We start from the raw sequence: 24417 nt of genomic DNA, 5'->3' as shown, positions 1-24417 counted from the left end.
ATTTGTCCTTTATTTATGCAGGGAGATGATTTATGACCAATATAATAAAAATATTATAGCAGATTTGGATGGTTATTATGATAATATAATGAATTATTCTGGCAGGATAACGGTGACAGGACACATTTGTCCACCAATACCATAAAATACAATATTACTATTCTTTAGTATTTACTAATTCCCATTATGGGGATAATGTAATAAATACAGAATATGAAGGAATTATCATTCAGCAGACAGACTCACACAGCAGTGCTATTTTAACATTTTTTTTAGTTTTATGATTTATTATCTTTTGCTTGCTGAAACAGATCTGTGCCCTATTAGACTATTAACTAAATGCCATTTTGCATGTAAGCATGTTTGAATGATTATCAGGATAATGGTGATGTGAAGCTTTCATTTGGTCCCAGACTGGGTCTTTACTGGGTGTAGAACTGGACCTTTACTGGGTGTAGAACTGGATCTTTACTGGGTGTAGAACTGGATCTTTACTGGGTGTAGAACTGGGTCTTTACTGGGTGTAGAACTGGACCTTTACTGGGTGTAGAACTGGACCTTTGCTGGATGTAGAACTGGATCTTTACTGGGTGTAGAACTGGACCTTTACTGGGTGTGGAACTGGACTGATGTTTGCACATCTGTACCCGAGCGCTACACAAACACATTTGAATGAACAGAGTGGACTTTCAATGCTCCACTTGGAGAAAATGCAGCTGCATATCAAATCGAGCACTTCTTAAACAGCAGGTGGTCCACGCTAAAACTGTACCATATAGAAGACATCAATACGTCCAGCAGTAATATGAGTAATATGTGTAATATATTATTATTATTATTATTATTATTATTATTATTATTATTATTATTATTAATAATAATAATAATAATAAACCAGGTGTGTAGTCTATGATGACATTCCTATGATTTCAAGCGTTCCATATTAAATCTTTAATATCAATGTTTCTGTGTAAATGTAATATTCCACACATGCACCATTTAAATTCCTTCGGGCTTCCCCTGGTAACCCAGTGTTTCACGTCGCAACGCTATGAACTGTGGGTTATCTCCTAAGGTCAAGTCAGCATCGATGCTGACTTACAGAAAGTGGGCATACAGGACTTAAAAAGTCCTCAAGCGAGTCCTCGTGTACCTGATGATGTGACTGTGGGACGGAGCTGAACCCTCAGGTACTCAATGGGAACAACATCATAGTCTGTGAGTCCGTGAGGGGGGATGTTGGGATCTGGCCGAACCGTCATTCTAACACAAAGATGTGTTGACGAGCAGGACCGTCGAAGAAGTGGATTTAAATGTGGAAGTGTAATATGTTGTCCTTAAAAATCAATGAATGATCGTGATCCCAATAAAGATCAAAATGGTCGTGATCATCATTATGAACATAATCATGCAGCCCTGCTGTATCTGTTTATTTACTAATTAACCAATAAGTTGCATAAGTGTTGCAGAAATGCAACAATGTGTTCAAACATCAAATAACTATCCCAACTGGACATGAGACCATATGAAACCGTCACGTCACCATTATTCTCCCACAATAACTGCGATTTACGATATTATCCCGATAATCGGTAAAATGTGCTCAGAAGAACATTCTGGACACATTACATTTTGTTCAGGAACGAGAGAAAACATCTAAAGGAGAAAAAAATACAAATAAATGCATTTTTGTATTTATTTGATCTGGTATCGATAAAAATACACACACACACACACACACACACACACAAACACACACACGCCTGGAAAAGAGAAGTGGTTGGAGCGACCAAACCCCCGTCAAACAGAACATTCTGAGGAAATATCACACATTCCTCTCTCTCTCTCTGCTGAAAATCATTGACCTGTAGCTCTCCCCCCAACTCTATGCAACAAGCCACACTGGAGCTACTACACTTCCTCCTCTTCCTTTCTACTCCTTCCAGTCATCCTCCCTCCCTCCCGTCTCTCTCTTCACTCCCTCCGCTGGAAAAAGTTCCTCCTGGTTTTTTAGCCTTAAAAGGGCAGAAGCAAACTGGATCCTGGCAGCCCTCCCATTCCCCGAGCTCTGGTTACAGGCGGAGGGAGGACAGCTCAGGGGAGGGGGGGGAGGGGGGAGCGAGGGGAGAGAGGGCTGAGCAAGAAAAGAGAGAAAAACGTTGGGAAAAGTGCTGTGTGGGACATTTTTAAAGCCTGCACTGACAATAGTAGCCGCTGAGGATGGGCCGTTCCTTCTGAGACCGGAGCAGCAAAACAAGAAAGACTAAAACTATGAGGCGAAGCAGGGGGCCGCAAGTATGAGGGGCCGGCCAAGACTGAGGCCTAGACCCAGCTGAGACCGAAGCAAAGACCCGGCCGAGACCGAGGCTGAGACCCGGCTGAGACCAATGTCGAGACCCGCCCAAGACCGAGGCAAAGAACCAGCCGAGACCTGCCTGAGACTGAGGCCGAGACCCAGCTGAAGCCGCGGTCCAGACCCGGCTGAGACTGGGGTTGAGACCTGGCTGAGACCGAGGACTAGAGCAGGCTGAGACCGAGGTCGAGACCCGCCGAGACCCAGCTGAAGCTGAGGTCGAGACCCGGCTGAGAATGAGACCGAGGCTGAGACCTGGCTGAGACCAAGGAAGAGACCCGGGCCAGACCCGGCTGAAGCCGAGGTCGAGACCCAGCTGAGACTGAGGCCGAGGCTGAGGTTGAGACCCGGCTGAGAACGAGGATTAGGTCGACACCCGGCTGAGACCGAGGCTGAGGAGGTGAGAGGAGGACACTAGCAAAGTTCTTGGTGTGGAGAAAATGATTCAGGTCTCGAAAAGTAGATCCACCTAGACATGGTTCTGGTCCGTCTGCTTGTAGGTAGAAACATAATGGACAAGCATCCAGCACAGCCTTCTGGGTAAACCAATAATGTTGCTACAGGATATGGTGTCATTGCAGTTGATGTATGGAAAATGTATGGAAATATATAGATGAAGAAGAAGTCTTCCCAACTGCAGAGTCTGGGTGTTGGGTCTGAACATGCAGGTTCAGGTCTGCATGTTGGGTCTGAACATGCAGGCTGGGTGGCGGGGCACATTTCCAGCTCTGATGTAACGCCTGAATACCGGCGTGCTCAACAGGAATGTACGCTCTGCTAATCATCACTATCCACTAGACCGGTCCGCTTTCGCCTGTGCAGACAGGAAATGATGCTAATGATAATGAGCTGGCAGGAAGTGATCCATTTGGAGAAAACTGAGAGGCTGAACACCGTTATCTCACCAACATTCCTCGCTGCCCTTCGCCCCACCGCCACTCTTTTACTTTCATCCCTTTTCAGAAAACCTTGGAGTAGATGTTGTACGACATCCCTGAACACGAGCCGGACCCTCCGGATCCAGACTACGCAGACTTCCTAGTTACACTCACTAATATGATCACTGATGCTGCAGTTGTAAGTTTCCTTTCTAATTGACCCTCAGCTAAGCCCCGCCCCCACTGCTACTCCATTGAGCTGTCAGAGCTACCACGGACCTCCGGTTCTGAGAAGTGAAGCCGACGCTGAAGTGCCTTAAACTATCATTATCCCTGCTGGCCACCAGGGGGCAACTCCTCTCTGATTGTATAGAAGTCTATGAGAAAATGGTCCTACTTCTCTCTTGATGTATTATCTTAGTAAATATTGTAAACATGAGTTTATGGTCTCAATCTCTAGTTTCAAGTCTTCTTCAATCTAGCAAGATGTTCATTTAGTACATTATGGTCCATTTAGAGTCCAACAGACCAGAAAGCAGGGGATGCTTTAGGGGGTGGGGCCACCTGCTGATTGACAGGTCGCTACCATGCTACCAATGCAGCTATCTACTAACAGTACTGCCGCTTTTGTTCGTTAGATCCACCCGTCACTTCCCCACAGTCCGTATATGGTCACTTCCTTAAAAATCCAAGATGGCGACCACCCAACTGCTGAACTTGAAGCTTTAAAAACCAATGGGTGATGTCACCATGACGACATCCAACTCTCGTATACAGACTTTGGGAGCCATGCTCAGCACCAACTGAGGTTGCTGATTGATCCTCTCAGCATCGCCATGGTGAGGTGTGCATCAATAGTCACATGGCAGGAAGTAAAATGTCAAATTAACTTATTTTGCTGCTTGATGCCAAAGTTAAACTCGTTCGCCTTCGTTTGCAAAAACCTGGAATGGCGACGGCTGAAAAGGTGAACAGGATATCAGTTTGTTCACTGATCAATCACAAGAAAATCTATTTTGATATTAAATTGGTCATTTAAAACAATAGTTGATCATTTTGGGAAACGTGTTTATTGGCTTTCTTTCCAAGAGTCAATTTGGTGCCATTCATGTCTGTGCAGTGAGTTAGCATAGCTTAGCATACAGACACTAAATGATGAACCACAACATCTATATAGCATGGTAATGAGATCCAGTCTTTATGCCTATCTTACCAGCTGCTGTCTCAGCTAACTCGTCAAGTCAAAATGTTGAACTTCTATCAGGAATCTATTCTTTATCATTGCAAACTGAATAACTTTGGTTTTGGACCGTTTGAAGCTAATTTAACATTTTTTCCAGACATGTTATAGTAAAAAACCATTACTCATTTGTAATTATTATTTAGTTCCACATTCCACTTTTTGGGGAGAGAATGACTTGCTCGGTGTCAGGCAGTTGAGTATTAATATACACGTCCAAGCAAAAGAGAAGTCTGGACATGAAGACCCAGGACAGGCAGAGAGGTTCAGAGTGAGCTGGTGGAGAGAACAGAAAGGGGGTGAGGCCGCGTACAGCAACGCACAGCAGCAACGGCGGTTTGGCAACCATTGGTGAGTGTTGCTGCTGGGTGTGCCCTGTTCCTGCATGAAAGGAGGAAGTAGGAGGCGGCCCTCTCATCTTCACATGATGACTCAGGGGCAGCAGCGAGGATGAGTCAGCTGGAGGATCAGGCTGAGAAGGGGGGGCATCGTGCATGTGAGTGGACCTGAGGAGGGGGGCATCGTGCCTGGTACTGGACCCTGAACACCATCCTCCCGCAACTGATAACACTGATAAACACAAATGGTGGGTTTCAACCGTCACCTCACCTGGACTAACCCGGACCCTGACCCTGTTGTCTTTCTGTACTCCAGGCATGGAACACCTGATAGCATGACTCCGGTACCGATCCTGGTACAGAAAGAACCCCATAGACCCTCAGATGATGGATCAGGGATCAGTGAGGACCTAAGTCTTCCTGCCAATCTGATATCAGTTATCATTTAATCCTGAGTCCACAACGGCCTCTGTTTCTATTGTTCTCAGTGAGAGAGTGAGGTTGCGAGTGAGAGAGTGCATTGAGCGCTTTCAGGTGAAAGTCTCTGAACTTTTCCCAAACGTGCTGGTGGAGAAAATGGAGGAGGAGCTTGTTTGTCCTGTCGGTCTGTCCTGAGCTTTATATGTCAGACAGACAGCTTTATATGTCAGACAGACAGCATCATAACAAAGAGAAGCCGACTAGCAGATCGTAAATACCGTCACGCGTGACTTGAAAAGCTGTTGAGCTGCTTTCATGGTAGACACGCCAAAGTAGGGAGTCCTTATTATTTGCGAGCATCATATTTCAGATTATGTGATTATTTTTCATCAAAAAGGATGTTTATTAAAATGATTATTCGATATTGCCAAGATTTTGTTGTCAGAAACATTTTTAAAAGTGCTCGGAGTGCTTTTTTGATGCAGCGCCCCCTTTCTGCCAGAAGGAAGCACTGTGTGGACACAGGAACAATGACCTAATAACTCTTATTATCAATGAGACTGTTTAGGTTATAAACTCTTTAAGTTAGGATACAAGGATTTCATTCACACAAGAATCAAAAAAGTGTTGGTATTTAATCGTGGGATGATATGAACATCACTGTTATCACAATAACAGAAATTCAACCATTAAACTGTAATAAAATCTTCTATCTTCCCATCCCTTCTATGGTAATCGTACATATTCCCTGCCGACAGGGAAGGTTAGCAGAGCGTAGCTTTAGCTTCATTTAGCAATAATCATGAATATCGTGACTAGAAAAAGCCATCCAGCTCACTATCATGGTAGACACGTGAAAATGGAGCCTAATTTTTTTTTTTATATCCTCAGAAAGAACCGACTCACAATGTTCATACATTATTTTCTATTTGTATTTACGATCTTCACTAAAGAAAGCTGATTTTTTTGTAATAAAACAATAAAAGTGTTGCAGGATGTTTCGCTGACCTTTTTTGAGCGTATTTTCATGGTTATCAGGAAAATATAATTTATTATTTGGTCCAGGATAGTCGTGACATTTTCATATCATCCCAAATATGAATTAACTACACAACTCACTGTTACAGCAGAACTACACACAGAACTACACAACTCACTGTTACAGCAGAACTACACACGGAACCACACAACTCACTGTTACAGCAGAACTACACACAGAACTACACACAGAACTACATACAGAACTACACACAGGACTACACACAGAACTACACACAGAACTACACACAGAACTACATACAGAACTACACACAGGACTACACACAGAACTACACACAGAACTACACACAGAACTACATACAGAACTACACACAGGACTACACAACTCACTGGTGGTTTCTAACAGACATGAGCAGCGTCACCGAGCCTGAGCCCAGTCCTGTACCCCCGCACGACAAGGGCCGCACAATAGCCCTGTGTGTCTCACTGTGTGTGTGTGTGTGTGTGTGTGTGTGTGTGTGTGTGTGTGTGTGTGTGTGTGTGTGTGTGTGTGTGTGTGTGTGTGTGCAGGGTCAGCTCTCCTATCCTACTAGGCCCTGAGCTACATCCTGGCCCACAGAGTTTGGCTCGGACCGTCCCTGCCTAGCTCCGAACAGACGCCCCTCCAGACCCCCCTCCTCCCACAACAACCCTCCTCTGATGTGGACAGACACACGCAGCAGGGCAACGCCTGCAGACCCCGGTAACGGTCCCGGCACCGGCGGCCCTGCTGGACTCGTATCCCCCCCATCAGAACAAAGTGGACTCGAGCGGATTTTCCCCCCTGCGGGAGTCATGCACGGTTCCCGTCTGTGTCACAACGCACCGTAAAGCAAACACGTAAGCACCAGCAGGGGCCACCTGAGCGGAGGGGCGTTCAGGGGCCCATTCATTGCACTCACCTATGGACACCAGCTTGATGTTCTCCTTCTCCAGGAACTCCAGCGCCACCGACACGTTCTCTAGCTGCATCTGGCGGAAGGTGGGCCTCTGGTTGTACTTGGTGAACATCTTCTTCTGGGACAGGACCTCCAGGAGCCCGATGAGCCGCAGCCCGTCGCTCAGGTCCGTCTGCAGGTTGCCGATCCGCTTGTTGACGCATTTCAGGTGCTCGTTGCACCAGCGCGTAAAGGTGTTCTGCTGGATCTTCTTCCACGGCGCGTCCTCGGCCAGGTCCTTCTCCGTGGCGGGCATTTCTGCGTCCTTGTCCGGGGAGAGAGCGTTGGGAGCGGGCGCGGCGCTCTGGTGGAGTCGGGGGTGTGAACCGCTCATTTTTATGCTCTCGGCCGCCTCTCGGTTCGCTGGCTGCTGGTCTGGGTGGAGTCTGCTGGTCTGGGTGGAGTCTGCTGGTCTGTGTGGAGCCTGCTCGAGTCTGGGGCCGCTCTCTCTCTCTCTCTCTCTCTCTCTCTCGTCTCGCGTCTGTGTGAGAGAAGCAGACAGAAAGAAGCAGTGAGACAGGCTTACAGACACATCTGCTGCTGAGGAAACAAACGAGTCATTTCGGATCAAAGTGAAGGCACGCGCACACTCCTCATTTAAGAATAAACTACATTAAATATGGCAGACGTTCATGTATGACGTCAGAGTCCCAATCAGAGACAACAACTTTACAGGAACATGACTGAGCTGTATAATAAAGTGTTAAGGAATCCAGTCCCAGAGTCCCCCTAACCCTGGACCCTCAGGGATTCACTGACGTCACCTGGTGGTCCAGTGAGAGGCTGCAGGACTCTTACTGGTTTAACCCTGAACCCCTTTTATGATCATTTTGGCTGTGTTAATGTATATGGCATACATTTATGCCAAAGGGTGTATTTTTGGGGGATATTGTTTTTATCAACCTTCTAATAAACTTTGGACCCACTGCTGTTACACTGTAACAAAAATGTCCTCATTGAAACCCATTATAACTGTCAATTTTTGACCCCAGGGCCATTGCAGCACACAGTCGTGATTTTTTTTATTATATTTTTACTATATAGTAGATATATATTACTATTTTCCACCAAATAAAGCCATTTTCCTATTTTGGGAACACAGAGACAATTCCTCCCATTTCCAAAGATTCACTGTCTGTTGTATTACAGATCATAGCAGGCCAGTGGAATACATATATGCAACAATTATTTCTTTTTTATGTAGTTTTAGATTTGTAAACACAAATCACACTCAGCAATTTAGGAGAATATCCAACTGAAACCAGGAAAAACTACAATGTTTGATCCCACTGCAATTACAGCATAACATCACGCAATCTCTCTTTTTAAGCCCTGATTATGCTTCCGCGTAGTGATCACGCAATGGCCACGCAATGGCCACGCAGTTGCTTGGAGACCGTGATGGTTCTGCGTTGGGTTTACGCGTCGAAATGCAATTCAATGCCACACCGGTAGAGGGCGCTATGTTATTTGTAAAGACTGACCAACCGACCGAGACGTATATCGTCGTTAGCCTCGTTATAGCCTATTTGTTTACCTTCCGGCTTTAAACATCCACAATTTTTCAGTGTTTTATTTCTTTGTGCAAAAGCGACAAGGTGCAAACAATAAAAGCATTAAAAGTTGAAATGGCGGTGTTTATGAGTGGAAACCGGAAAAGCGGTCTCCAGCGGATGTAGTTAGCGGACCAATCACAGCCAATGCCGCTGCGTCGCCTCGACGCGCATCTAGGATTTTTGGGAGGTGCACGTCAGGCCCTTGCGGTGGGTCCGCAAGGACGTAAAGGGTCCGTAAGCCCCCTTGCGTTGTGTCAACGCGGAAGCATAACTTGGGCATTAGGCTTTCGTTCTGAAGTCAAGACTTCAAAATTGTAGTTTTTACTGTTTTCCAACAGATTAAGCCATTTTCCCATTTTTGGGATATAGGGAAAACACATGCAACACATCCTTAGTTTCTCCATGTGATTTTGAGCACTGGTAGACATTGGAGCAAATATATTCAACTCAGATGGTGTGTGTGTGTTGAAAAAGATGTCAGAGAGTGTGTTTGTGTGTGTGCGTGCATGTGTGGAGTGTGTGGTGAGGATGTGTGCATCTTTGTAGGGGTGTACTTTTTCACTCAGTTTCAGTCTTTGAAGTACTGAAATATATTTTTTTTAAATAATTAATATTTAATAGTTATGATCAGGACTGATGCTGATTTTAAATAATGACTAAAAAACAAATATTAATATATAATCATTTTATGGCACTTTTTTGACATGGACATTTTTGTCCTCTAAAGGCGAGTCCACACCGGAAAAATCGACGTCTTTGAGAGAGTCGGCGTCCGTGACATGAGTCTCCGTGGTGTGGTCGCTTGAATCGGCCCACGTCGGCCTTCATTTCAGCCGACTCAAATGTATAATCTGCCATTCGAGTCGGTCATTCTTTTACCATTCTGATTGGTGGAGGCTAGCAGCTTGACTAGCGAATCAGTGAAGCCCGGAAGTGACGATGGTAAACATACCAGATAAACAGTGGAATCGAAGAAGGTGTCGACACACTCTCTCGGCTACTTCCGGTTTTCGTGTTTTTTGGCCCACAATACAGATTAGCGCCGCCTGTTGTTTTGGAGACATTACATCTCGCGCAAGCGCGGAAGTATGGCGTCGGCTGTAATTCCGTAGGTGTGAACCGCCCATGTCGTTGTTCGAATCGGCCATATTAAGTAGCCCGACTTCATTTACCGACGCGAGTCCGGCAGTTCTTCCGGTGTGGACTCGCCTTAAGGGTCACAGTGTGAGTTTTTTTTTAATCTGACACTACACAAAAACTAATAGATAAAATAAATAAAATATCAATATTTTTGCTAATCATTGACATATCCCGGACTGTGATTGTGTGACCACTGTGACCAGTTTGCATTTAGTATATGGAAAATAAACTATATTCATGAAAGTATTTGCTCACCTGCCTTGACTTGCATATGAAATTAAGTGACATCCCATTCTAAATCCATATGGTTTAATATGACGTTGGTCCACCCTTTGCAGCTATAACAGCTTCAACTCTTCTGGAAGGCTTTCCACAAGGTTTAGGAGTGTGTTTATGGGACTTTTTGACCGTTCTTCCAGAAGCGTATTTGTGAGGTCACACACTGATGTTGGACGGGAAGGCCTGGCTCTCAGTCTCGTGGTCTACCACTTCTTCGCTGAGTTGCTGTCGTTCCCAATCACTTCCACTCTGTTATAATCCCACTGACAGTTGACTGTGGTATATTAAGAAGTGAGGAAATTTCACGACTGGACTTGTTGCAAAGGTGGCATCCTATCACAGTACCACGCTGGAATTCACTGAGCTCCTGAGAGCGACCCATTCTTTCACAAATGTTTGTAGAAACAGTATGCATGCCTAGGTGCTGCTTTTATACACCTGTGGCCATGGAAGTGATTGGAACACCTGATTTCAATTATTTGGATGGGTGAGTGAGTACTTTTGGCAATATAGTGTAATTTGTGTTTTGTGTTTTTTTTTTAATTTAAAAAAAACCCATTGGCATTATGTACAGAAACTGGGATTTTAAGGGTTAAAATCCTGAAAATTAATGAATATTTAATAGTTATGATCAGATCAGGACTGATGCTGATTAAACGTCTTCCAGGTTCATAGAATGGTTACAGGAAATATCACTTTCGTCAAAATGAAAACAATGGTTGATGAACAAACCAGGTGTGGAGTAAAGCCTCTGTTTTATGGTAATCCATAATATTAATGTCATGTATACCAGTTGAACAGCTGTTTCTCTTTGTCTACCCATGCTAGTAATTGAAGGTAATATCCTCAGCTGATGTCAAACGTGTTCATCGAGTGCTCAAAATGTCTGCCAGAGTCTTCACTCGATGTTTAACATTGGGATTAAATCATCAAGAACTTTACGTGAATGCACCTCAGAGTCCAAGAAGATCGGATTTGTCTTGTAAGATGCTCTTGAGCAAACGATGATGCGTTACAAGCTGCACCACGCTAGCAAACGGTTTACACTAGATAGGACACAGCGAACAGTTGTTGAACAAATGGAGAGGTTAACCCTAACTTTGCTAACTGGCGCCTCTCTCCAGGGTTGCCAACTCTCACGCTCCCGGTGTGACACTCACGCTTGCCGTGATAGCGTGAGATTGATGGTGAAAGCGTGAGTGTCACGCCAGGAACGTGAGAGTTGGCAACCCTGTCTCTCTGTGTGTTCAGTACCAGGATGTAATGCTACTCACACTAACAAGATGAGCTAACCGCTGTGTTGGTGATGTACCTAGTTAAGTTAGCTAGCTACCTAGCAAGATGAGCTAACAGCCGTGTTGGTGACGTAGTTAATTTAGCTAGCTACCTACCTAGCAAGGTGACTAACGGCCGTGTTGGCGACATACCTAGCTAAATTAGCTAGCTACCTAGCAAGATGAGCTAACGGCAGTGTTGGTGACGTACCTAGCTAAGTTAGTTAGCTAGCTAGCAGGATGAGATGGAAGATATGTGGCTTGTGGCGATTGGTTCCAGTATTTATTTACTATGGTGAGTATGGAGAGAAAGAATCGGTCTGTGTTTACTTTGACTCCTTCCATTGGAGTTAATAGTTAATGGGCTGCTGCTGGTCTCCTAAAGGGGGCGGGGCAGAAACGCATGTGATACAGATACAGGAAACAGTCTCCTTTCTGAACTTTGAGAACTCAGCTGCGGTGGAATCGTCCATTTTGCTTAGGAAGGTTCCTAACTGAAGAAGTGACCCGGAAGTTAACAAGTGGCCGCCATGACAAGAGCCGTTTGAATTCTCTAAATGCAAAGAAAAGGAGCTTCAATGCTTCCTTACAGAGCTTCTTTAGGATAGGATACAACGGACCTTCCTTTATGAAAGGTAAGGAGATTACGCTGACCCACAATGCCTTGCGAGAGCAACATTTAAAGTGCCGCACACCTCGGTTGCTCATGAACACAAATGATATGTGCATTTACATATTTAACAATGACTTTCATGCAGACATATAGTAATTGGAATTGTGTTGATAAATGTGTGTGGACAGTGATAATAATTGAATGATATTTTTATTTATTTAAAACATGTTACAAATGTTTGAGAGAAACAAAACTAAAACCACAAATGAAATGTAAATACAGCAAACGGTCAAACAGGAAGGAGGAGCTTCTGGACCTGAAGCCGGTCAGTGAACGAGCTGCTTATAAAACCACCAACATGGGGAGGACATGCTTTTTGTAGTCCATTATTGTAGTTTCTCCAGCGCAGACGCACGTCAATTGCTGGTGCCGATCATCAGCTGTCAATCACCATGAAAGTCCGGTCGGATTCTCTGAGCACCGCGGTCGTCTTTTGCTGAATCCTTTTGAGTTCTCCTATCGCCTTTCCTTAACCCCGTGACGTTTTCCCCAGAGGTCAAGGAATAGGAGTTAGGAATAGGAGTTAGGAATAGGAGTTAGGAATAGGACCGACAGTATAGTATTCGACAACCCTCATCTATGAGAACTCATCTATGTATACTCATCTATGAGAACTCATCTAGAACTCATCTATAAGAACTCATATGAGAACTCATCTAGAACTCATCTATGAGACCTCATCTAGAACTCATCTATGAGAACTCATCTATGAGAACTCATCTATGAGAACTCATATGAGAACTCATCTACCCTTTTCCACCGAGGCATTTTGAGGGCCGGTTCGGAGCCGGTGCCCAATCGCGAACCAGTTCTTCCTGTTTCCACAGACAAAGAGCCGGCTCTCAGCCTGGAAAACTGGTTCCTGAGCGGCCCCAACTCTTTGCTGGGCTGGAACAGGGCCCGGCTTACGTTAGGGGCTGGGGGCGGGGTTAACGCTCGAGGCAACGGGGGAAAATACGCCGCTGCAGAGTGCGGAGTTTTACTAACGTTACTGTTCCCGGTAAGTTTCACTTTTAAAATGTTTCACCTCGTTGCAAACTAACGACACATTTCTGTTTAGTTTACCAAGCTAGTGATTACGTTCGTAACAGCAGCAACTAGTGGCTATGCATCCTCGGGTAATGTAAGCCGACCGCCAAAATAAACACTTTTTCTGAATAGACATGTCTGCCATGCTTGAAATTAGCGCTGCGGGGAAACCTCAGACGTATACAGTGACGTAATGACGTGGTTCTCTGGGCTCTCTAGCTGGTGGAAACGCAAACAGGTTCTCGGACGGTTCGCAAGTTGAACCAACTGCGAACCAGCACGGCACCGGCCCAGCTCTTGAACTAGGTTCGCGTTGGTGGAAAAGGGGTATATGAGAACTCATCTAGAACTCAACTATGAGAACTCATCTAGAACTCATCTATGAGAACTCATCTATGAGAACTCAACTATGAGAACTCATCTATGTGAACTCATCTATGAGAACTCATATGAGAACTCATCTAGAACTCAACTATGAGAACTCAACTATGAGAACTCATCAAGAACTCATGTATGAGAACACATCTATGAGAACTCATCTAGAACTCATCTATGAGAACTCATCAAGAACTCATCTATGAGAACTCATCTATGTGAACTCATCTATGAGAACTCATCTATGACAACTCATCTATAAGAACTCATATGAGAACTCATCTAGAACTCATCTATGAGAACTCATCTAGAACTCATCTACGAGAACTCAACTATGAGAACTCATCTATGTGAACTCATCTATGAGAACTCATCTATGAGAACTCAACTATGAGAACTCATCTATGTGAACTCATCTATGAGAACTCATCTATGATAACTCATCTATGAGAACTCATATATGAGAACTCATCTATGTGAACTCATCTATGAGAACTCATCTAGAACTCATCTATGAGAACACATCTATGTGAACTCATCTATGACAACTCATCTAGAACTCATCTGTCAAAACACATCTATGAGAACTCAACTATGAGAACTCATCTAGAACTCATCTATGTGAACTCATCTACAGCTTCTGGTAACGAGTCTCAGATAAGTAAATATTATTAATATGTGAGGGAATAGAGCATCAGTGAGTCTCCAACATGGGCCAGTAGACTGGACGTAGTCACCGTGATGTCACCGTGATGTCACCCATTGGTTTGAAGCTTCCAGTTAAGCATGTTTTCCATCGCCATCTTGTTAGGGCCCGAGCGCCGACAATGTCGGGCTGCGAAGCCCTATTGTAATTCGAATGTTTCTTATTATTCTTACACACATTCGATGTGCCTTTTGGGGGCATCAGCATTAAAAAAAACTAACCAAATTTGGTGTGTCCATGCGGCCTGGTGAAAAATTTGCGAATTTGACGGTTTCGCATTAGCCACAAAAAAGTAGCTCGCTAACGCCACCTAGTGTGGAGATTCGCCAGCCCCGCCACACCGTAACTCCAATTGACATGAAATTTTGCACAAATGTGCAGACAAATGTCCTCTACAAAAAATCCTCTTGGAGTACAAAAGTCCGCCTGCCAAAATGTTCCGCCATTTTGGATTTTATGAAAAACTGGATGTTGCTAATTTCTCCGACAACGTTGATCCGATTTGGACGAAATTTGTGCGTACTCGTTAGACCTAGCTAGGGTCATGGTCCAAAAAGGTTCTGAAAATATGGTTTTATTTAGAAGATACCGGCCATAGAACATAAGAGGGTTGTGCCATCAAAACGCAATTAGCATAACTCCATAACCTTTGGACCAATCATCACGAAACTCGAAACCTATGTTGACATAGCTTCAAAGAACATAAGTTGTGTGATGTCTCTGTGGTTGTAGCGGTCTGGTTTGAGGTCTGAAGGTCTGGTCTCATGTCTAGTCTTGGGTCTGAAGGTCTGGTCTCAGGCCTTGTCTCAGGTCTGAAGGTCTGGTCTCAGTTCTGAACACCCGGCTTCATCAGGATGACCTTGAGTTAAACAGACTTCAGACAGCGAGGGTTTCCGTCATGCAAGGTCATGTTTACATTGGAAACAACGGAGGCCGAACCACTTGCTGTCTGGAAACACCTTCAGGCTCGAGATTTCAAACATGTGACCTGAGTTATACACTGGGGACATGGAGATGCCTGATGATAAATGAACATCCTGCTGGATTGAAGAAGACTTGAAACTAGAGATCAAGACCATAAATGCATGTTTTACAATGTTTACTGAGATAATACATCAAGAGAGAAGTAGGATCATTTTCTCATGGACTTCTATACAACCAGAGAGGAGTCGCCCCCTGGTGGCCAGCAGAGAGAAGTAGGACAATTTTCTCATAGACTTCTATACAATAGGAGAGGAGTCGCCCCCTGGTGGCCAGCGGAGAGAATGCAGCTTTAAGGACCTTCAGCTTCAGCTTCACTTTTCAGAAGTGGAGGTTTCTGCCTGCTCATCCAACTTTGTGAACTTGCAACACTGAATAATGTCCTTTTAACACGATTTGTGGCTGCAGAGACAGAGGGAGATGAGCTTTTCCTTCGTGTGTTTGCAGTCTGGTGAGGGAAAATCTTAAGAATGCCACTCACCCCTCATAACAACCCTGGAGCCCCCAGCCTAAATAACACCCCTATAAAAGAGCCCTGTTAATGTAACAACCCCCCCCCCCCCAACCACACAGACCCACACACACACACACACACACACATTTTTACATTCACTGGGCCATTTAAAACAATAGAACAATAGATTTAAACAGTTTCAGCTCTGGTCCCTGTAGGTGTGTAATCTTCATTTAATGCATACATATACACTGGCGACAGTTTACAGGCTTTGGCCATCATTAAAATAGAACCCTGATGACGACAGTGCTACTGATTGTAGCGGAGCACGAAAGCAGATTAACGGCAGCAGAATGGATTGAAAGGAGCAGCAAGGCCCAGAAGACAGAGAGAGAGAAATGTCACATATATTATACTGGAAGTAAAACTGGAGAGATTCACGGTGGAGCTGCCTATTGTTTCACTGGAATTTGCCAAATAAACAAGGAACAAAACAAGGGGGCGGAGTCAGAAAGAGCTGACAACACACATTCAAATGTCTCAGGATGTGGAGAGCAAACTGCCATGGCCTGTCTCCTGGCTCCCTCTAGTGGTTATATTACATCCTCTAGTTTTATTCTTCCAGGCTGATTTTTCCTACATGTAATGGCCTGATTAGGTAGCTGTTATAGTTTGTTTCATAAAATATGAATATGCTTATATTATGGTGCTTTACTTTTTAACTTGCAGGTAAAGATCCTAGAAGACCTGGGGGGGGGGGGGGGACTGTGGAAGGAAGCCGGAGAACCGGAGAGAACATGCAAAGGAAGAAGGAACCTGACCGGGAATCGAACCCGCTCTCTCGCTGTGAGGCGACAGTGCTACCCACTACACCACCGTGCAGCCTGCAATGATGCTACTCTTAGAACAGTACTAGACCGCAATGATGCTACTCTTAGAACAGTACTAGACCGCAATGATGCTACTCTTAGAACAGTACTAGACCGCAATGATGCTACTCTTAGAACAGTACTAGACTGCAATGATGCTACTCTTAGAACAGTACTAGACCGCAATGATGCTACTCTTAGAACATTACTAGACTGCAATGATGCTACTCTTAGAACAGTACTAGACTGCAATGACAATAGCTTCCCACCATCATCACTTTCCACACCCGACCAGCCACAAGCTGAACAGAGCAGAAGTCAACACAGGAAGTTAGATAAAAGCTGCATGCCGCGACACAAACCACATGATACACCCATTTAGAGTCAGACGCACAGATTACTGCAGTTATGGCATTCCCCTGTGTGTGTGTGTGTGTGTGTGTGTGTGTGTGTGTGTGTGTGTGTGTGTGTGTGTGTGTGTGTGTGTGTGTGTGTGCGTGTGTTTGTGTGTGTGTGTGTGACATCGGTGGCACTTGTTATGAATACCAAGAAGTGTCAAACAAGGACATGTTACCATGTCACACGTTCGATGCCCCGTTCGTTTCGCTGCGTGGCCTCGTCACCTCTTCGTTGTAAGGGTGGAATGAAGCCACGACGCTGCATACGTCATCATCGTGACTCCCAAACCTTCAGCAAACACACATTTGTCTCAGCTGGGTTTGAGACAATGAAGTGTCAGGAATGTTATGACCAACAGTATGAAAGGATGCCAGAAAACCTCCCTTTCAGAATAAAAGCCTCTCTCATCACTCTCATCACCAAAGAAGCACTGGGGGACAGATTATGAGGAATGTGGCGGCTGATATCATCACTTAATCATGACAGGAATGAAAGTCGATTAAATGATCAGAGACGTTTTGTTTTGCATTGCTCTGAAAGTTAACAGAAATAAGAGCTATAAACTAATGCAGTCATCACTACTACTACTGCATGAAGTATGAGGAACATAAAGCCCTCTGTTACTGGACAGTGGACACAAAAGCCCCAGATAAAGCACCAATGTGCTGTGTGAGTGTTTAAAAAAGGATTCAAACTAGCAACATCTGCATTAAACAGCTGTATAGACACAGAAAGTCCTCGGTTTCTTCATGAGATATATGTTCCGTATCATTGTCTATACGTTCTGGTCTCTGGCTCTCTGTGGAACAGGAAGTTGGGTGTGTTCATCACATTTCTCGTCCACGCTGTTCACACTTATTTCAGTCATGGTTTCAGAAACATGGACTCCAACGAGGCCTGAGAAACCACAGTTCTGCTCTTAGACCTGCTTGCTGGATCTGATCACTGTTCTCACGCTGCATGTTCACTGGAACGAGGAAAAGACCTGGACCCCTAACCAGGTCACCTTTGTCCCTTTAGAACGTTAAATGGACCCGTGTCCTGGACCTATGTGTGTTATGTCGTAGGGGCCGGCACTGATAACAGATAAGACTCTGCAGTAAATAGAAAAGTGTCTTAAAGCGTTGAATTCACAGAACCGTTCAACGTGACCTGAACACAAGAAGTGCAGGAAGCGTTCAGCAGCATGAAGATGAACAAACCAACAAACAAGTGAACAAATAAAGAAAATAGTCCCCATATGGTTTATAAAGTTATAATAACTAAAATAAAGACAAGAGAGTAGCGAGGCAGCTACATCAGAGCCAAATAACGCACTTTAAAATTCAATTATTTTATCTGCAAATGGGCTTAAAAAATGACCGATAATGGTGAATATTGGTGCTGGTAGTCGGTCCCTCATATACAGGCCTTTATTTATATTTACAGAGATACATTTCTGTCGGATGTTTACATTCAACGATAACTTTGAAGGTTAACAGCTGACCTCCAACCAGCTGTAACTGTTGTTTTCTTATCTTTTCTTATCATAAGAATGCGTGTTTGATTATTGTCTTTTTTTATTGTATGTAAAATGTGTTGTAACTTGTTTTGAAAAGCACTTTATTATATGAAGACATTTTATATTAGATATTTTATTATTATTATTATTATTATTATTATTATTATTATTATTATTATTATTATTATTATTATTATTATTATCATAGATTGATAGATGTACTTTTTAGGTCCCAAATTATGACATGGATTTCCTATAGTAATAATATTTTTTATTATGATGATACTGCTTCTACTAATAATAATAACGTACTTGCCTGCTGGCCAGAACACTCTAGAAAAAGAGATTTTTAATCAGTGCATCTTTTTCTGGTTAAATAAAGGTGAACTAAAACATTAATGAATAATCATAATTCAAATTAATTTGTATTATGATTATGATTATTATTGAGATAGACACACACACGTCTTTAAACGGCATTGCTTCTTTAGAATTTCCAACAAGTAAACTGGGTTAGGTGGTGCTCGCGCTCTGAACGTTAAAGAGCAGCACGAGGCTCCGGGTTTCTTTACGGGTACAGAGCCGCCAGCGGGGGGCGCACGCGGGCCCCTGCCCCCCGTAACGAGCTCCAGTGCAGCCAGTGTATTACCTTATTTGGTGCGGAGCCCCTAATTTAACACTGGAGAGACGCTTCAGTCCGGCTGCCGTGCGCGCGGGCGCGCGCATGAGACAACCCATACACACACGTCATGTGGAGGAACGAGGCGAGATGGATGAGCGCTTTACATCACCACCAGAGACTGGAACTGTCTCACTGCCTGTCTCACTGTCTGTCACACTGCGTGTCTCACTGCCTGTCACACTGCATGTCTCACTGCCTGTCTCACTGCCTGTCACACTGCCTGTCATACTGTGTGTCTCACTGCCTGTCATACTGCATGTCTCACTGCCTGTCACACTGCGTGTCTCACTGCCTGTCTCACTGCCTGTCACACTGCCTGTCATACTGCGTGTCTCACTGCCTGTCACACTGCCTGTCTCACTGCCTGTCACACTGCCTGTCATACTGCGTGTCTCACTGCCCGTCACACTGCATGTCTCTCTGCATGTCACACTGCATGTCTCTCTGCATGTCACACTGCATGTCTCTCTGTCACACTGCATGTCTCGCTGCCTGTCTCGCTGCCTGTCTCACTGCGTGTCTCGCTGCCTGTCGCGCAGCATATCCAGAGTTGTGCATAACGGCATGAAGCGACGGCGAAGAGCTTCATTATCAACCTTAGTGGTGCGTTCAATGACAGTTTCTCTCTCTCTCTCACACACACACACACGCAAACACACGCACAGACACACACACAAACACACACGCACAGACACACAAACACACACACACACACACACACACACACACACGCACGCACACACACAAACACACACACACACACACACGCACGCACACACACACACACACACACACACACTTGCATATATCACAGACAACTTCAAGTGTCCGCAGCGGGACCGGACTTACGTGCGCGCTGCGTCCTGTGGTCTTCAGGTGCGTGTCCTCGGTCAGTGCGCGCACCAGCCTGCCGGTCCTCTGGTCCCGGACGGAGTGAGTGGCTGAGTGCGTGAGTCCCGGACCTCCCTCCCCACGGTCCCGGTGGGGTGAAGTGGGTGTGATGGTCGTGCTGGTGGTGTAAAGGAAAATCAGAGAGATGGTCCGCGCGCTCCTTCGCTCTTTTCTACCTCCTCGGTCTCTGTCTGCCTCTCTCTCTCTCTCTCTCTCTCTCTCTCTCTCTCTCTCTCTCTCTCTCTCTCTCTCTCTCTCTCTCTCTCTCTCTCCGTCCTCCACCGTGAGAGCCTTAATTGGTAAACGGGTAAAACAAAAGAGGTGCTGGGGGTGTGACTCTTTCTCTCTGTCTCTCTCTCTCTCTCTCTCTCGCTCTCTATTTATTTGTCTATCTCTCTTCTCTCCCTCCCTCCCGCTCTGCCTCTTTTTTACTGGGTGACGTCATGACCGCGCCTTCGGGATTTTAAAGGTATGAGGTGACCGCTCGTGCACAGACATGGGGCATTATGAGACATATGAACATCTCATGAAACGATGATTATCCTGTCAAAAATAATATTATATTTATGATATTATCCCAATAATCATCAAGATGTGTTTACAACTTTTAAAATGACACTGAAACATGGAATCACGCATCTTTGTTCCCCCTGAACATCGTTTACAGTGAAAAACAATCAAATAATCTTAAATAAGATTAAGATTTAAGATAAATCATAAAATTGTGTGTGTGTGTGTGTGTGTGCTCTCCAGCTGAGCATTGGCTCAGGAACCAAGAATGTTCGGCCTCTGCTGTGCCCTGTACTTACAGTTCAGCAGTGTGGTGGGAGGACGGAGGGAGGAGAGGGAAAGAGAGGGGAGGCTGTGGGGGAGGAGACGGGAGGCTGTGGGGGAGGCCACACAGCGTGGGGAGATGAAAGTGAGAGTGGGGGGGGGGGGGGGGGGGGTAGGGAGGGATTCCAGCCTATGAATACATGTTATTAATAAACTCATAACAACAACCCAAAGGACCAGTTGGACATTGTGTGTTTCCTGTTCCTCCACAGACTGGAGCTGCTGCTGCTAGCAGATGTGTTCCTGCAGCAGGGTGACATGATGACATCAGCAGCAGTATCGATCTCCTCGTTGGTGGACATGGTGGTGGACCAACACCAGAGCACCAACCAGACATGGTGGTGGTGGTGGACCAACACCAGAGGACCAACCAGACATGGTGCTGAACCAACACCAGAGGACCAACCAGACATGGTGGTGGACCAACACCAGAGGACCAACCAGACATGGTGGTGGTGGACCAACAACAGTATTCTTTGTATAAAAGTCGACAGACCACCCCAGTATTCTATTTCTTTTATTAGTGAATTTCGGGACTTTGATCAATCATTCATACCACTTTTAACAGAATTTTAATAACCGGTGATTTTAATCTAAATGCTAAAATGCTCCTCATTTATATAGCACTTTTATCCAAAGCGCTTTTCAGTAATGACTGACATTCACCCATTCATACACACATTCACACACCGACGGCGGAGTCAACCACACAGGGCGACAGCCAGCTCGTCAGGAGCAATTAGGGTGAGGTGTCTTGCTCAGGGACACCAGGCACTCAGCTAGGAGGAGCAGGGGATCGAACCGGCAATTCTTTGTAAGTGTAGATACATGTTCCTTAGGAACCCATAAGATAAAGTGTGGGGTTCCTCAAGGGTCAATTTTAGGTCGAACTCTTTTTAATCTTTACATGCTTCCCCTTGGGGACATCATCAGGAGGCACGGCATCAGCTTTCATAGTTATGCTAACGATACGCAACTGAACATGGCCGTGTCTCCTGATGACACAGGGCCAATTGATGCCCTTTTTAACTGCATTGTAGACATCAAGTCATGGATGGCAGCAAACTTCCTGCAGCTCAATCAGGATAAAGCAGAGGTTTTAGTCATTGGTCCTGAAGGCCAGAGAGAGAAACTTTTACCAAAACTACAAGATCTTAAACCAACACAATCAGTAAAGAATCTGGGCGTGATTTTTGATTCTGAGCTGAATTTTATCCCACATATCAGAAATATGACAAAAATAGGTTTTTATCATCTTAAGAACATAGCCAGAGTCCGAGTTTCTCTCTCAACACCAGAGGAGGTGCTGATGCATACTTTTATCTCCTGTCGTTTAGATTATTGTAATGCCCTGCTCTCTGGTCTTCCCAAAAAGAACATATACAATTGACAATTACTACATAACTCAGCTGCACGGGGTGGGAGCACATTACACCAGTTTTAAAATCGCTGCATTGGCTCCCCGTGCGCTTCAGGATCGATTTTAAGGTTCTTTTACTAGTTTTTAAATGTCTTAATGGTCTTGGGCCTTCTTATTTATCTGCTACACTTTTACCCTATCAACCCTCACGGAACCTCCAGTGCTGGCCTTAACCTTAACCATACCACAGTTAAGAACTAAAACACATGGGGAGGCGGAATTCAGTTATTATGGCCCCCGATTGTGGAACAGCCTGTCGGAGGACCTCAGGGCCGCAGAGAATGTTGATGTTTAATGGGTCTATTTTATGCATTTTTATACATTTTACTGTTTTTATTCCCTCAGATTTTAGCTTCTATACCTTTTCTCTTATTTTACTGTTTTAGCCCCTCGGTTTTCCAGTGTTTCCTCCTGGGGGCCTACCACACCGGGAGTTGTTTCTGGTCCACCGATGGGGGTGCTGTCCTGTGGACGGCCTTGGCCCGGGTGGCTAGAGAGCTCTACACTGTGGTGTGGAGCCTCCTGTCTGCCTGGGCTGGGGTGGTCCCTGTGGCGGCGTCCCCTGCAGTCATGGACCATGTTTCCTCTCAGTGTGCGCGGCCCCCAAAGGTAGCTTCTTCCTCACCTCAGATCTCGGTGCCCAGCCATATCTCCTCAGCAACAGCTAGTGTATGGGTGTGAGGGTGTGAATGTCTGTGAGTATGACTATGTATGTGTGTGTATGTATTTGTGTATCTCTGTGTTTATATTTGGGAGGGTGGGAGGTTTGGGTTTCATGGTGTCCTTGTTCCTCATTTTTCGTTTAGTTTTTCTTTTATTTTCTGTGAGACACTTTGTGCTTGTCAGGGACCAAACAGTAAGGCAAGGAGGAAACCCGGGCTTTTCAAAAAATAAGGGTTTTTATTTACCCAAAACAAAGCACAAACTTAACAACTAGGCCTATAAAAGAGGTCAACTGAATAGAATCATAAACAAACTAAACAGCAACAGAAAACCAGGTGTTAACTGAACAAAAAATGACCCCCCAAATGAAACACAGAAGAACATATATAGTGGCTTGGCCAAACCAATTAACAGAACAGGGGAAACCAAAATGGAGGTTAACTAGAACTAATACACAGCACCAACTAACACTCAAAACTCCCCCTCCCCCCCCCCCCCCCCCCCCCCCCACATGGCTGGAGATGGCCTGGCCCAACGATCAGGTGACGCATAAGTCTTTCCTCCGCCCCTGGCCACGCCTTTGGCCTCTCCTTGATAGATCCCAGCTGCACCACGGTAACTCAAAGAGATTAACACAAAACAAAAAGTTAATACTGAAAATATATGCTATAAACTTTACAGTGTAAAATGTGTGCATACCATTTTAAACAGTGTAAAGTTAAAAGAAATAAAAAGAAACTATCAAATAAATGGTTGTGTGTGATGAATGAATTGTTTGGGGTGTGGTCTACAAAAAAACTTAATTAGTGAAACTAAAGTAGATGAGTGTGATATTACCGTGTGGCCCTGGCCATCACAGTGCTACTGTAAAGTATGCAAGTGCCATATAAATAAAGTTGATTGATTGATTGATTGATTGATTGATTGATTGATTGATTGATTGATTGATTGATTGATTGATTGACCAACCAGACATGGTGTTGGTGGTGGACCAGCACCAGAGGACCAACCAGACATGGTGGTGGACCAACACCAGAGGACCAACCAGACAGAGCAGGCCTGATGGCAAAATTATGGTTGATATTAGTGGTTTTTAATTATGAAGAACTACATATTTTTCATCTTTTTGTGGTCTTGGTTGATGACCCCCCCACCACCACCACCACCACCACCACCACAGAGGAGGATACAAGAGGAGGAGATGAAGAAAGGTCTATCTACATGGATCAGTGTGTATTAATACAAGCCAGATGTTTGCCATCGTGGTTGTAAGCTTGTGCAGTCGGTCAATGACATCATCTGTTTGCAAGTTACATCACCAGAGGCTTATTTGTTGGGGTAGACACACACACACACACACACACACATACACACACACACACACACACACACACCCCGCACACACACACACATTTTTATGTAGTTGAGTAAGACAGATAAAGTGGAACAAATAAAAGTACTTTCACTGACATTGTTATGCAGATGA

At 44.7% G+C, this 24417-nt stretch overlaps 1 protein-coding gene across 2 annotated transcripts in view; it reads right to left on the bottom strand.

The window, feature by feature from the left end:
* Positions 1–20197, bottom strand: part of flna (filamin A, alpha (actin binding protein 280)) — a 60568-nt gene extending 40371 nt beyond the window's left edge. For both annotated transcript variants that reach the window (XM_084015354.1, XM_084015355.1), the window contains exons 1-2: positions 19973–20197; positions 7170–7686 (exon numbers count right to left, since the gene is read on the bottom strand). In XM_084015354.1, the coding sequence (XP_083871480.1) occupies positions 7170–7539 (370 nt within the window). In that variant the 5' untranslated portion in view covers positions 7540–7686; positions 19973–20197. The remainder of the gene's footprint in view (positions 1–7169; positions 7687–19972) is intronic.
* Positions 20198–24417: the final 4220 nt, after the last annotated feature.

The sequence above is a fragment of the Eutrigla gurnardus genome (assembly GCF_963514095.1).
Source record: "Eutrigla gurnardus genome assembly, chromosome: 8".
In the NCBI taxonomy this organism is placed as follows: Eukaryota; Metazoa; Chordata; class Actinopteri; order Perciformes; family Triglidae; genus Eutrigla; species Eutrigla gurnardus.
This window is presented reverse-complemented; position numbering and strand designations above follow the sequence as displayed.